This window comes from Rhinoderma darwinii, chromosome 3 (assembly GCF_050947455.1).
Source record: "Rhinoderma darwinii isolate aRhiDar2 chromosome 3, aRhiDar2.hap1, whole genome shotgun sequence".
Taxonomy (NCBI): Eukaryota; Metazoa; Chordata; class Amphibia; order Anura; family Rhinodermatidae; genus Rhinoderma; species Rhinoderma darwinii.
In genome coordinates, this window is record NC_134689.1 from 367,424,492 (window position 1) to 367,441,015 (window position 16,524).

General features: G+C 42.3%; 1 protein-coding gene across 22 annotated transcripts in view; it reads right to left on the reverse strand.

The window, feature by feature from the left end:
- The window catches only part of CAMK2B (calcium/calmodulin dependent protein kinase II beta), a 182,152-nt gene that overhangs the window by 104,450 nt on the left and 61,178 nt on the right, over positions 1-16,524 (reverse strand). For all 22 annotated transcript variants that reach the window (XM_075858627.1, XM_075858625.1, XM_075858622.1 and 19 more), the window contains exons 3-4: positions 9,353-9,412; positions 7,334-7,388 (exon numbers count right to left, since the gene is read on the reverse strand). In XM_075858627.1, coding sequence (XP_075714742.1) covers positions 7,334-7,388; positions 9,353-9,412 — 115 coding nt within the window. The remainder of the gene's footprint in view (positions 1-7,333; positions 7,389-9,352; positions 9,413-16,524) is intronic.

The following is a 16,524-nucleotide window of genomic DNA, read 5'->3' on the forward strand; positions in this document are numbered from 1 at the left end:
CTCTTCATTGACTTCAATGAAGAACGGCTCAAATTACGTTGCAAAGAAGTGTCCTGCACTTCTTTGCCGAGGCAGTCATTTTACGCGTCGTCGTTTGACAGCTGTCAAACGACGACGCATAAATGACAGGTCGTCTGCACAGTACGTCGGCAAACATCTGCCCATTCATTTGAATGGGTTTGCCGACGTACTGTGCCGACGACCAGTAATTTACACGTCGTCGTTTGACAGCTGTCAAACGACGACGCGTAAAATTACTGCCTCGTCAAAGAAGTGCAGGACACTTCTTTGAAACGTAATTTGAGCCGTTCTTCATTGAATTCAATGAAGAACAGCTCAAATGTTCGGCCATCAAAGACGCCTCGCAAAATGCGAGGAGCAGCTTTTACATCTGAAACGACACAGCTGTTTTCTCCTGAAAACAGTCTGTAATTTCAGACGTAAAAGCCAGCTAGCGTGTGCACATACCCTTAGTCTACGAGGATCAGCAGAGGCTGATCCTCATAGACTTCCATACATGGCAGACCCGGAGGCCGTTGTCTGGCCCCTGGGTGCCATCACAAGCATCAGCAGCCCCCACAATTGCATGGGGGCTGCTGATGTGCTACAAACCCCCTACATGCAGAGATCGCAATCGAGCTCTGCATTTAACGGGTTATTTGCCGAAATCAGTGGCAATGAGCCGCTGATCGGCCACAGTGGAGGGTCAGCTGCCAGGGACAGCTGACGTCCCGGTTCCCGATGCACACTGTCACAGACACTGTCGCCAACAGTGTGCATCGCGAACGGCAGTGACGTCTTGTGACTATGACAGGAAGTCTATCAGGAGGCTGGTCCTGATAGGCTTCCGTACGTGGCAGACACGGAGGCCATTACTTGGCCTCCGGTCGCCATGCTAGCCATCTGCAAACCTCACGATTTCATTGTGAGGTCTGCCGATGTGCTAGAAACCCCTAAATTGCTGCGATTGCAATCGATCACCGGAATTAAGGGGTTAATTGCCGAAATCAGCGGAAATAAGCCGCTGATCAGCATACAGTGTAGTGTCAGCTGTCAGGGACAGCTGGCCTCCCGGTTCCCGGTGCACGCTATCGCCGACAGTGTGCACCGGGAACTGCTCAGTAACTGTACGTCCCCGTGCGCTAAGAGCCTGGCCACCCGGACGTACAGTTGCGTCGTGGTGCGGTAGCAAGAAAGATAAAGGTCTAGCGATGTGTGGTATAAGTGGGGGAAACTCCGTTTCCACTTTATTGAAAAAAATATCGACATACAAATAATCCAACGAAGTAACGGAAAACACCAGGAGGATAACAAGGTCGTTAGAAATTGCAAGAAATGGAGCCTACGCGTTTCAAGCACTGGCTGTGCTCTTAATCATGGCTTAATCATGGCGTGGTGCGCCTAGGGGTTAAATCTCATAATGGCAATGCCATATGCAAATACACAAACAATTAAATCTCATGTACTGTATAAATATTCTGTGATAGGATTTCCTTAAGGCCCCATTCACATCACATTTAGGTCTTCCGTCCGAGGTTTACGTCAGGAAGACGTATATCTCCATATATGGACATCTGCAACGCTCTGGTCGGGGATTTCGGCTCTGGAGAAATCCCTGACATCACACCAAAAGTATATATTTAACGTAAATTTATGACGAATGCCATACAGCGGCATCCGTCACCCATAGGCTCCATGTTAAAAAAAACATATACTGTGTAGTATACGTTTTTTTTTTTGTGGGATCCCTCAGGATGAATAGTGTAGTCTACTTGGCAATTCCATCCTTCAAAAAAAGGTATACTGACATATACCAGCCAAAGGAAACTCCTTTGGTCTCCGTCAGGATAATGGAGCCCTATGAACACATTTATTGTGTATGTCGGGAGCTTCCACGGCGTATTTAATAAACGTAGGTCAATAAAGTGATATGAATAGGGCCTTACATGTATGCCCAGTACTGTAATTAGGGCTCAGGTTGGACACATCTCTTTCCACCTTGGGGGCATCCCCTTTTAACAGGCATAACAACAAAACGAGGTTAAGGAGGAGACAAGTGTAAGATCACACCTTCCATCTCTCCTACAAGGGATAGGAAAGTGGCCAATAGAAGAAAAAACAGGTCTTTCTGGTCCCACTTTAATTTTTGCTATGGGGCAGAGCTGTATGTCTGTCATTCCCAGTGAACCATCCAGAAATTCTGTAGAATAGAGAAGCACCTTCCACGTAACACAGCACTTTGCCATAAAGGAATATCATGTAGGATTGTCATATTTAAGTGACATATGTTCATCTGGATTATTCAGTACTTAAAGCGTATCTAACTTTTCAGGTGACATTTCAGAATAAGCGATCATATGTGTGTACATGAGGAATAACACTAGTTCTGGCCATTATATGACTTGTATTCTGTATTTTTTTAGCAGTTTTCCCCTCTGCAGGCTCTATTTCCATTTCTCAGTTTTCTCTGAGCTAGTGGGTTACTGCTATCATGTCTCCCATACACAGGACACAAAGAGAAGAGAACATCCTGCTCCTCTTTGTAGCACACCCTCAGAAGCAGCAGCAACATGGAGGAGACAATACAGTACTGTACAGTGAATGAAGAGTTAGGGTATGTTCACACGACCTCTTTTCAGACGTAATGGAGGCGTTTTACGCCTCGAATTACGCCTGAAAACACGATGTTCTGTGCAGACGAGGTGTAATTTTTACGCTTCGCTGTCAAAATACGGCGCGTAAAATGACAGCTTGTCAAAAGAAGTGCAGGACACTTCTTGGGACATTTTTGGAACTGTTTTCTCATAGACTATTGAAAACAGCTACAAAAACGGCCGTAAAAACACCCCGTGAAAACGCCACGAAAAACGCGAGTTGCTCAAAAAACTTCTGAAAATCAGGAGCTGTTTTCCCTTGAAAACAGCTCCATATTTTCAGACGTATTTTGTTAATCGTGTGAACATACCCTTAGGCTCCATGCACACGTCCGTAGATTTCATCCATCCGTAAATACTGTCCGTGACAACGGATCCGTAGTAATTTATAGTCATCCATAAATCATTCGCATATACGGAATTGTGTCCGTAAATACGGTCCGTAGTGCATCCGTATTTACGCAAACCGAAAAAAGAAGAAGAAATCCACAAATGATGTGCAACATCTGCAAACCAGGCGTCGCCTAGCAACGCTTCTGTAATTACGGATGGCTACGGGTCCACATCCCTAGCCGTCCGTAATTACGGAAGGGCCCATAGACTTCTATGCAGAGTCCGTGCTGTAATTACGGACAAGAATGGGACATGCACTATATTTTACAGATAATTTTTACGGAACAGACACCCATCTCTAAAAATACGGAAAGGTGTCCGTAGCCCATAGAAATGAATGGGTCTGTAATTACGGATGAAAAATACGGTCGTGTGCATGAGGCCTTAGGAGGGGGGAATAAAAGGAGCCAGATAAATGGAGAATAATAAGATATATAAGATATAGTACGTTTCTTATTGGCTTGTACTATTGATTTATGCATAGTTTGTAGAAACAGTAGTGACCATTTCCATTCAATAGTCTGTTTATTCTGGTTTACAGCAAATAAATGTTATTCTTTGTATAATGAAAAGTTATACAATTTTCAAATATAATTTCTGTATCCATTCCATGCGTTTTTCAAGATCTCTGCTTGCTATCATTCACTAGGAACCTTCATTATTTACTTACAGTGGAAAAAAATTCTGTCCTGGTCATGTGATGGACACACAGGTGCAGGACTGATTACATTTACAGTACGTTACAGACAGGGGCGTAACTAGGAAAGACTGGGCCCCATAGCAAACTTTTGACTGGGGCCTGCCCTCCCCTGGGTGTCACACAACCCCCCCCCTTGTAGATAGTGCCTTTTTTACAGCCCCCCCTGTAGATAACGCCATACAGCCCCCCTCTGTAGATAGCGCCATGCATCCCCCTGTAAAGAACGCCATACAGCCCCCCCTGCAGAGAACGCCATACAGCCCCCCCCTGCAGAGAACGACATACAGCCCCCCCTGCAGAGAACGCCATACAGCCCCCCCTGTAGAGAATGCCATACAGCCCCCCCTGTAGAGAACACCATACAGCGCCCCCCCCCCTCCCAAAAAAATGCGACCTACAGTGTGTCCTACAAAATACATGTATCCCCTCTCCACAGGATCTCCACAGGATAGGGGATACATGAGTGATCGCTGGCAGCGATAGGGAGAACGGGGGACTGAAAGTCCCCTGAACTTCTCCATGACAAACCTCTGACTTCCGGCATCTGCGCAGCTCAATAAAAATGAAAGGAGCGCTGGTCACGCATGCGCACAAGCACGACCGGCGCTCCATTCATTTCTACGGAGCTGCCGACACAGACCCCGGAAGTCCGAGGTTTGTGATGGAGAACTTCAGGGGACTTTCAGTCCCCCGTTCTCCCTATCACTGCCAGCGATCACACATGTATCCCCTGTCCTGTGGATGTCCTGTGGAGAGGGGATACATGTCCTGTGGAGAGGGGATACATGTCCTGTGGAGAGGGGATACATGTCCTGTGGAGAGGGGATACATGTCCTGTGGAGAGGGGATACATGTCCTGTGGAGAGGGGATACATGTCCTGTGGAGAGGGGATACATGTCCTGTAGAGAGGGGATACATGTCCTGTGTATATCCTGTGGAGAGGGGATACATGTCCTGTGGAGAGGGGATACATGTCCTGTGGAGAGGGGATACATGTCCTGTGTATATCCTGTGGAGAGGGGATACGTGTCCTGTGGAGAGGGGGATACATGTCCTGTGGATAGGGGATACATGTCTTTTGCTCTATTTTGCGCCTTCAGGACCAGACACCGTTTAGCCATTTTTAGCACGTGTTAGTTAAATGGCTATAACTTTTTTATTTGTTGGGCTAACGACGTGATTTTTGCGAAGTTTTTTCCGTAGACAATGCAGGTTTCATTTTTTATAGTTTTTATACACACCTTTTTTGCTATTTTAGAATTTTTATTCATAAAGTTTGAAAATAATAGTAAAAAAATAAGCTTTTTTATGTTTCAGCTATTTTTTTTTTTTGGTAATAACATAGTTTTACCCTAAAATAGACCTTTTATTTGTGATCGTCATTGTCTACCGTAAATTTTTATATATTACATGTCTATATTAGGGTAATTGGGTCAGCGCTAGCGTTACAACAATGATTGGCGGGGGGGGGGGGGACATTTTTTTTTTTGGGGTGGGTATTTTATGTGTATTTATTATTTTAATTTTTTTTGCACTTTACTTTACTATTTTTTTATTACTATGGTCTGTCCCTCAAAGGTCAAAGAAGACCTTTGGGGAACTTTATATATATTTTTTCTTTCTTTCACACCATGTTTTTCCACTGTAACTGGAGCTGCACAGCAGCCCCAGTTACAGGGGAAATCAACCCTCTCATAGTGACGATTGTCACTAATAGGGCTGTGCTGGGTCTAGTAAGACCCAGCAGCAGCCTGCCACTAACGGCACCCGGCGATCATGTGACCAGTCACATGATCACCGGGAGGAATAGAGACAGCGCCGCTGCTGCTGTCTCTATTCCTGTACACAGTGCGCATTGAGCGCTGTGTACAAGTGATCAGAGAAGACAGAAGCAGCGAAAGCTGCTTCTATCCTCTCCTCAGGGTCCCCGGCAGTCACTTACAGCCGGAGACCCGACATTCAGCTGCCCGATCGCGCGGGCAGCAAGTTAAAACCTGAGCCGTAGAAAGTCTATTGCTCGGGTTTTAAGGACCCGGACCGCTGGCCGTAAAAATACAGCCAGCGGTCGGGAGGAACCAGTTAATGGCAGAGCGGGGAGATACCTCCCTGCTCTGCCGTAGTGTTCAGTGGCGTCCCGCTGTAGCAGCCATAGCGGCTCCTAGCGGAACCTCCGGCCATGGTGGGGGCCCGTGCCGGCGGGCGACACAGGCCCCCTCATGCCGCGGGCCCCGTAGCAGCCGCTACTGCTGCTACGGCGGTAGTTACGCCACTGGTTACAGATCACTGTCTTGTAACGAGCCAAGCACTTATGTGTCCATCACATGACCATGGACAGAGTAAATGAAAGTTCCTATTAAGTGACCGCAAACAGAAATCTCAAAAAACAAAAGGTGTTGACATGGAAAGTATTTTGGAAAATTGTATACATTTTCATTACAAAAAGAAGATTTTCTTTGCTGAATTCATAATACCCCTTAAATGTGGACAAACACATTAGACTAACGTCGGCCAAAGCCACCGGGACTGTCCGACTATTTAAAGTGTAGTAGATGTTTGGCCAACGTTGGTTTGACAGATTTTGGGGAAAAAGGGATTGGACATGTTGAATTTTAATATGCCCAATCCTTTGTTCACGAGGGAGAAAAGTAGCCGCCAGAGGTGTCTGGTAGCGGTTTATTTCCCTAATCCCATTGAGAGCCGAGCGGGCATGTATATGGGGAGGTTAGGAGGAACAAGCGTTCGGGTGGAATTTATGACATCCTGTGGATATGTCATAAATATCCTTCATGGGAAAACCCCTTTAAGTTCTAACAGGATATGTAGAATAAAATGGGTGCGAGAAATGATTGCTCTTTGGGGCTCTGACACTGAACACTTCTGTCTTCATTTTCACTATTACACATTTTGGGCAAAGGTTAGGATAAGGCAGAACGATCATGTCACTCTATTCTCCAAGGGATGGGAAGGGGGTCACAAACCTGTCCTGCACAGGTGTAGTAGGGTTAACCAGCACCAGGAGGGAGACCCCATTTCTGTTTTTAGTCATGAGTCCCTCTTTCCTCTATCTATTCCCTGATCTAGGTGAGTATTTCGAACAGTAAATGTTGAATTACTTAAAGAGTCTTCTCTCCTGACATGTCTGTTTTAGTAAATACTTGCCTTCTCAATAAAAAAAAAACTATTCTGAATAATCTTTTCTTAGAACTCTGCGTTGTGCCATTCTTGTTATTCCTCCTGGAAATGTACAGTATGACTAAATTTACAACTGGGAATTACCATTCCCTTGTCAACTGTGTTCCTACACAGTCTGACACGTTCAACACTGATAGGACATTGTCAGACTGTATAGGGGAATGGGAATATTCAGTTGCCAATTTATTCATACATTTTCAGGAGGAATGACAGAGGAACAGCAAAATTTAAAAATTCTAAAAAAAAGATGCCTCCGAATTGTTTTTTTATGGGTAATGCAAGTAGTTACTAAAACAGACTTGTCAGGAGAGCGGAGAGGTCCTCTTTAATTGAGTATAAAAATGTCACATTTTCCTTTTATTAGTTGTTAGTGGTAACAAAGTGTTCACTTACAGATCAAAAATGAGATAGTGGAACCCTTCTTCTGATATACTGTCATGGAGGCGTACTAAAAAGAGAACAGAAAGAGATATTTATGAATAAAGCGTCGACAACAGTTACAGATATATTATTATTATTATTATTATTGTTATTATTATTTTCATGCCTCAATCCCCTCCATTCAATGACCCCAACCTAAAAATACCAATCCTTATCATAAAGCAGTGCTGGGTAAGCATATTCCATGATGTCTACACATAAGAAATGCTCCATTTTTATTTTTAGGCCTACGGCACACAACCAAAGTGATTTTGCGGTTTACAAAACGACGGATATGTTGTCTGTATTTGCGGCCCATTTGTCCGCAAAAAAACTTCCATTGTGCATCCGTGTCATCAGTATTCAAGGATCCGCAAACAAAAAGGAAGGCTGGAATTGGTGTCACCAGTTTGTCCCAACCCCTGAGTAGGTCACATGATCTGCAAATACGGAAAGTAGAATGACATGTCCTGAGTATTTGCAATCTGGACTCGCAGCCCCCACACGGATCCATGAACATTACAGTTGTGTAAATGGGGTGCCATAGAAATGAATGGGTCCGTGTGCTATCCACAATTTTGCGGATAGTACATGGACAAAAAACCACGGTCGTGTGCATTAGGCCTTACAACTTGCTCATTTATAGTTCATGAATAGATGGTGATGCCAACTCAACATAGAGTAAAACAGCCCCATATGTTGTGAGAAGGTATTGTAACCATGCATTGATCTCATAGTAATACTATACAGTGAATGTCTGGTGGAATGATTGACCAATCTCCAAGTCCTTATTTGTGGTCATACAATTTGGAGGCTTCTTCCGTTCTTCAGTTTGTGACATCTGTGTGACATGGCCCACATTGACAAAAAGTTGGCCATACACTTTCGATGTCGACCGGCAGCTACTTTTCCTAAATCCCCCATACACATGAACGCCTCTCCCTAGAGAGAAGGGAAAAAGCAGCTACTCCTCTGGCAGCATCTTATCTACTAACGAACTAAAGGATCGGCATGTTGAAATTCAACATGGCCAACACTTCTTTTCCCTGACATCTACTGCTGGGGGAGAGTCGGGCAACCGTGATACACATTAGAAATAGGCGGGTTTGGCCAACATACATTTAATGTGTATGGCCAGGAGATCGTTGGAGTGATTTACGGCAAATGTATTAAAGGCCTCTTAAATTTTTTCACTGATTTTCATCTATCTAAGGCCTTATTTACACGACGGCTTTATTACATTCAGAAAACATAGTTGTAAATGGGCACATTTTCATCCATAAAGGATTCCGTATGTTCACATTCGATACGTATTAGATCCATGTTGAATCCGTTTATTATGTCTGTACAAATTATTAGAAATCATCAAAAATACAATCCCAATGGTAATCCAGATTCAACACAGATTTTTTTTTTCAGTTCTATATAACGGATGCCATTATTTTGGGTCTCCATTCACTTCTATGGGGATTTCGCAGCTGTAAATAAGTATCAGATGAAGCATGTTGCGTTTTTTTTTTTTTCATGATATCCAAGTATGTTAGTGCAAAAAAACCTTCATGTGACTAGAGCCATTTATTATTAGTCAATGTACAAACAATATAGTGGCCGGATTAGACTAGGATACTACACAGAGATAAGAACGTGTGAATCAGCCCTAACAGGAAATTATATTTACGCCTTCTATGAACAAGCATAGATTTGGACCATTTCCGCCTATTATACCTCAAAATCTGACCTAAAATACGTCTTCTTGAAGACCACTACCATTTTCTTGCCACTTTCAAGATTTGAAAAGCGACGAGAGAAGTTTCAAATTTTGCCACCAAAATGTCGCACGTCATTATTTGTGTCATTTTAGTGAAGCAGTTAACAATATAAACTGCTTTGTAAATGTAGGTGTCTTCACAGAGTGGTACCACGATCCACCCAGTCACCTGTATCAAGAAATATTTACAAATCATAGCCTTAAATAGGTAATAATGGTCTTACCAATATTTGGGTGCTTTAGCAGGCGGCAGATCCGGGCTTCTCGCTCTAGTTTCTGATGATCTGTATAGTGAGAAGAGACAGCTCAGGTTAATACGGAGGCTCTAGGCAGCTTTCTGGTGAGGTTCGGTGTGCCAAGATCTGCATTGTTCACAGTTTAAACAACAGCTATTAATACACAAGACAACAGATAGCATACTTGTTCATTCCAGAATAGGGCGGACGCTTTGTACCAGAAGAATTTGTACTGAGTGGAATATATAGTGGAGGCAGAAGATCTGAAATAATTGAAGGGGATGTTGTAAATAAAGAGAGGGCTATCTAATATCTATTTTTAGGCATATTTCTAAGTACAAATATACAGAAGACATTGGGGGAGGTTGGCAGACAGGACAATTGTACACTAAGACTAAGTTCACACCGCGTTTTTGCCGTACAGTTGAGGCATACGTTTTAACTGCTTACTGCAAAAAAAATAAACACCGTATACAGCTAAAACAGGAGGCAACTGGATGTCTATACAGTTGAATACTGTTGCCATTGACTGCTATTGTAAAAAAAAAAAAAAACAGTATACGTCTGGATACAGTTTTTTTTTTACAGGACTGAAAAAACTTAAGTCCTATTCACATCGCATTTTTGGCCTACATTAGCTGTATGTGCCGGGAAAAGATCCTGAGGCAGTGATGGATATTGAACAGTAGCATCTATCACCCATAGAATAATATAGCATCCTTGTAACGTATATATGTAATGAAAGCTTTTTATGGCGTATACGTTAAACAGATGCCATTATAGTCTATGGGTGGTATTGAAAAACTCATGGACATATGCGTTAAACGGATGTCTGTAACGTATGTTCTACAGTGGCATACATCACCCATAGGCTCCTATGTTAAAAATGTATGCTGTGCAGTATACATATTTTTTCAGCATGGATGGAATAGTGTATTCTACTAAGCTATTCTATACCTAATAAAAAGTATACTGACGTATACCAGCCTGACGGAAGCCAAAAATACACTTTATTGGCGGCCTAATAAATCCCTTTACTTTTAGCGTGTACGTTGGGAACTTTCCTGGCATACACGCTTATCATATGAAAACAAACTTAATGTGAATGGGACCTAGCCTATATAAATCTTACAGATGTGGCCAGCACCAAGGAGTCATTGGGGCTCCATTCTTACATACTGTAAACCCTGTACTGGTTATAAACTGGTGTGGAAAGTATGACAGCCTTGACCTTTACACTATATATGTCTGTGATCCTTCCCATAATACTATATTTTATTTTACGTTAGCATCCAATCCTTGGCTACATTCTATTCCTTGCCCCTATACCAAGAACAGTGAGCCTTCTACTAGAAAGTATAGTGTTGAATGATATAAATGTCCAAGATTAATGTCAGCTACTTCCTTCTCTGCAAACTATCTATCAGTCATCCACAAAAATGAGATGCTTCTAAAAAAAACACTGAGTCACTTTCAAGGAGAAGACCCCATCTATTGCTACAAGAATCGCAGAGTCATCTTCAGAGAAGAGACCAATCAGGTTCTATAAGAACCCAATAATAAACACCATCTAAATCTACACAAGCTCCAAGGTCATCTACAGAGCGGAAACTCCATGGACTTCTGCAAGGCTCCGAGATACCAGGGTTGATTATAACCAACCCTGATTATAATCAAAAGATAATGCTGTGTTCTCTGAGTGTCTAAACCATGTAACATCAATTATGCCCCTTAAAGGGTTATTCCCACCAAAAGACATTTATGGCATATTTATGGAAAACACTATAAATGCCTGAAAGAATGAATGGAGAGAGCCACGCGTCCACCACTCCATATATTCTCCACCTGGATGCAGAGGCCGCCTCACCAGGCAGTATGTGTATCAGTTGACCCCTGTTCTGGAGATAGGTGCAGGTCCCAGAGCTGGGTCCCACATCTATCAGAAATTTAAGGCATATCCCCTGGATTGTTCCCAGTAGACCAACCCCACACTTCTGTGACGTATTCAGAGTAGGACACCCACCAGAGAACCTGAGGATGCTCTGGTGGACCAGGTTGTGACAGAATAATAGGTCCCTAATACAACTGGGGCCCCAAAAGGTTCAGTAGGAAACAACTACATTTGGAGCGACTGACTTGCCAATATGGTCTATTTCCTATGGGGACAAATAAGGACAAATAATCTGTTAAAACTTTTTTGATGATCATTGATAATATGTCCCACATGTACAAGGATAACAACAAAGATTACGAATGAATTCAAAGTATATTTCTCTGTTCTGTACAGACGTAGGGTGGGTCCTCAGTATCATGTCATCTGGTGGACCCAAAGAACCCCAATCTATCTGGAGATGATACCTCCACCCTGGTGCCAATGTGCAGATTTTCCACACTGTTGTGCCCATGAAGAAGTGTAGTCCAAATAGCACTGCAAGCACAGTAAGATTTTTCCCATGGAATTACACATACCACTGTGCCAACCACAAAGAATTCATCTTAAGATTGTGCCAGCTTCATAAATGATCACATTGTAGTACCTACAAAGTAGTTATTGATACAGAAGGCCCTGCGTTCCTCTCAACTCCACTAACATTTGAGCAGCAAGTCCGCCGCTTGAATATATTCATCTCCTCTTGTGCCAATCTCTGCTGCTGAATATCAGTAATGGAAAATTTCATTAGGCAGAATCAATCTATAATTGATATCTTCTATAAGGGCAGATATGTATATTTTTGGGACAGTATTATTGTACGGTAGGCTTAGTGCCAGCATGCATAATTCCAACATATGAGTATATAATATATGTTCAAGTCTCCAATAAGCAAACCGTTTATTCCCATGTTCGGGCTTTTGCATATAGTTTTTCATGGGGAAGTGCAACAGAAAGATTTCCCATTGAGGTTAAAATTATTAGTAGCTCTTCTTTCCAGTAATGGGAATCTCTAAGGAGTACCAAGACGGTATGGCTGCTAAGTAGAGTACTGCAGGTCCTTGGTTTTGGAAATCTCTTGGAGTCCAAGCTCACAAACTTCCACCAATGTCTTCTTCTGGCAGGTTTGTTGAAAGTTGATTGTGGGTGAAATTTGGTGGACTCAGTGTGGCCTATCCCATGTTCTCAATTGTCAGTATGGTATAGCTCTGGAACCTCATATGGGGTCTTGATTACATTAAAAGCACCATCAATAATCAGTGATACACCATTTAGATTCTGAATACATTTTGGGGTCCTGACCTACAAAGTGCTGAAATGTTCATAAATGTACGCTAACAAGACATTCTTAAGAGTTTCTTAATGCCCAAGTGGATGTGTTTTACTTTAGACCAAGTGGGCATTGTACAGAGGAGTGTATGACGCTGACCAATCAGCATCATACACTTCTCTCCATTCATTTACACTGCACTAGCGATATAGTTATATCGGTATGTGCAGCTACATACACAAACTCTAACATTACTGTAGTGTCCTGATAATGAATATACATCACCACCAGCCTGGACGTCATGTTTATTCAGAATCCTGACACTTCTGAATTTTTTCTGTGAGATTCCAGCAAGGCAAGTATAATCTCGTTTGAAATGACAGGTTACATCGTAATCTCGCGAGATTACGCTTGCCTTGCTGGAATCTCACAGAAAATATTCAGAAGTGTCAGGATTCTGAATACACATGACGTCCAGGCTGGTAGTGATGTATATTCATTATCAGGACACTGCAGTAATGTTAGTGTTTGTGTATGTAGCTGCACATAATGATATAACTATATCGCTAGTGCAGTGTAAGTGAATGGAGAGAAGTGTTTGACGCTGATTGGTCACTGATTGGTCAGCGTCATACACTCCTCTATACAACACCCACTTGGTCTAACGTAAAAACACACCCACTTGGGCATTAAGAAACTCATTAGCATAAAGCTAAAAATCGCTCATAAAGTGGTTTAAAATAGATCGTTTTTCGAAATAAAAAGCACTGCTGTCCCCTACATTATAGTGCCGATCTCCTTATGTAGGAGATAGGGCACTTATAATGTGGTGACAGAGTCTCTATAATAAAGGAAAAGTCAGTAAACATTACAATATAAAACAGGAGGAACATGAAGCTGGAAGTTGAAGCTGCAGATATTACCTAGAAAAAGAATATTTCCAGGGAAAATGTTTAAAGTCTGAGACAGTCCCAAGAGAGTAGGTCAACTGACGACTATGTAACGGCAGTGACTCATCTCTATTTTTTGCTTGTTTGGACAGAGCATTGTGCCGAAATTGCAGTCATGAGCACTCAGCCCCCAGGTTGAGATACCAAGTGACAAGATGCTGAGAGCCTGCTGCCAGCACAGACAACACTAGGCAGCAATAAGTCAGCAAGTAGCATCCAGATGACATCACATCCTGCTTCCTATTGGCTAATGCCCATCCATTAATTGCAGCATTGTGCCCCCAGCCAGCAGCATTGTAGCCAGCTTTAATTTCATGCCTGACTGATTAGCACTTATGGTGACCTCAGCAATGTGTGTACCATGAGTGCGCAGGGCAAAATGCCTGATCAAGCAAATAAAATATCTTTCTACAAAAATGCATTACGGCAATAAGGATCGTGAAATAAACTGATTTATGACAATCGTCTGTTGCTACAAAATTAAGTTAACTCAATGAGCACAAATTAGCATCGTTATTGTAAACAGAGCAAGGCCCCGTGCAAATCATACTTTGACCATATGTTTAGCATGTACTTGGGAAAGCTCCCGACGTACATGCTAAACGTGTACATAGTACTCCATTAGCCTGACAGAGGCCAAAAGAGTATTCTCTTGTCCTCCGCCAGGCTGGTATACGTCGGTATACCTTTTGTTTTGAAGGATGGAATAGCGTAGTAGATTGTTCTTTTCTATTCCGCGGGATCCCGCACAAAATACTGCACAGTATACGTTTTTTCAATATAGGAGTTTATCGGTGACGTATGCCACGGTATGGCATATGTCACAGGTATACAATTAACCTATACGTCATGGACTTTTCAATAGCCTTTCATGACATATACATTAAACGGACACCATATTAGTCTATGGGTGATGGATGCATTAAACGGATACCTAACAGTGGCATACATCACACATAGACTAAAATTGTATCCATTTAACGTCAGAGTCATGAGATTTCATGACGTATATATGTTTAACTTATACCATTAAACTCTGTTGTGATGGATGCAACTATTAATTAAGGCATCAGTCTTACGTTTAACGTATACGTCTGGAGCTTTTCTCGCCGTATACGTTAAACGAAGACCAACAACATGATTTGCAAGGAGCCTAATACCGTCTATACTAAACAAACAATAATACCTATCATACATACAGTACCAACAGGCCCTAATATACAGAAATATCCCAATGCTGATCATTTGGCCCTCGAAGAAACCAGAGAGGAGCTGACAGTAGCTGAAGTGGAAATCTACATTCCTAGTGCCACTACTATGCATTCTGGCAATTGGTGGGGGTTCGAGTTGGCTGACCTGTCCTGAAAAAAACAAGCCCTTATACAGCATCGTCCACGGTAAAATAAAAAAGTTATGGCTCTTGGAATGTGACCATGAAAAAAACCCAAAATGGCTTGTTCCTTATGGCCCAAAGTAGGCCGGTCCTAAAGTAATCAAATTTAATAGATAATCTGATTGAGTACAGCAATGGGATTATATAGCATACTTACTAATCAATATAAGTTTAACTACACAATAAGAAATCAGACACATGACTACTCTATTAGGTGGAAAAATATTGGTCACAGCCTTCTTTATTAAGGTTTAAACATAACATAAAACCCTTCATAAAACTTAAATTCACTCTAACCAAAACTCAAGAGCCCAGCCATAGGCTCGAACCCACACTTCATGTCACTAACATAGTCCACTCACACAAAGAGGGACAGTATACATATAAAGCAACACAATTAAATTTGGAGGGTAGGCGGGTGGGTTCCTCTATCCAAACTATAAGGGCTGGATGTGTTGAAAGACACATCCAGCCCTTCAACCCCACGACAAAATAGTCCATTGAGTCACATGGGTTCACCCTTGAGCCCCAATGACCTACTATTGCTAGGGAAAACAATAAACGCAGCCCTCAGTACAGGATAGGCCCAGGAGACACCATTGGTTTCCTGGCACTATCTAGGCAGAATCTACCTGCAAACCAAGCAAAACAAGCAGCGGGTAAAAACTCCTGCCAAAACTGACAAGAAGGATCCACGAGGGATGCTAATAATCCCATGTAGATTCCTCCTAAATGTCCGGGCTCTGGTTAGACTTGATTGCAGCAGGACACCTAGGGGTTTACCAACCTTTCTACACGAGTTTTCTGGCGTAGAAAAGTTGCAAAACAGACCAAAAGTTGCAATTTCCACTTTTGGCCTTTGAAAAAAGGGGAAGTGGCTTCCCAAAAGAAGCGGGCCACAAATTTATTATAATTTCAGTCCGAAAACTGGTGGAAATTCTAGTGGAAAAAAATTAATGCTCATCTCATCGCGCCCTTTCTCCCCTCTCGGTCACCTTAGGCTCCCTCAACACGCTGCTGCTCATAGAACGTATGATGTTGAGTGCTGTGTTGCATAGAAGGCCCTGATGTTGCGTCAAGACCTTGTATGAGCCGTGTCTTGCTGAGGGAGCCTTAGGGGACCCGGAGGGGAGAAGAGGAGCGTTGAGGTGGGTATACTTATTTTTTTTTATTTCACAGTAAGTCAAGAGTAGATTGCTTTGGACAATACAGCTCCCACTCTGTCTGATGTAAATCAAATTGGGATTCTATAATAATAACAACAACATCATCATACAACAGTCAGACATGATGGTGTTGTGTGATGGTGTGCGGTTGTTTTACTGCTATTATTTAAAGAACCATGAATTTTGCAATGAATCAGAAATGTGATTATATGTCTGTACACTACTAGTATAATCTGGGTTATACAATAAGACAGTGATTTAACACACAAAAGAAAGTCTACAACAGAATAGCTGGAAAAAATATATCATTTTGATTGTCATAGTTAAAATCTTGTTTTACTCCAATGAAGATACCACGGAACGAACGACCTGCAGTTCATGCACCATAGCATACGTTGGCATACGTTTGGCCCATAGAAGCCCATAGTACATTACAGTATATTCAATTATT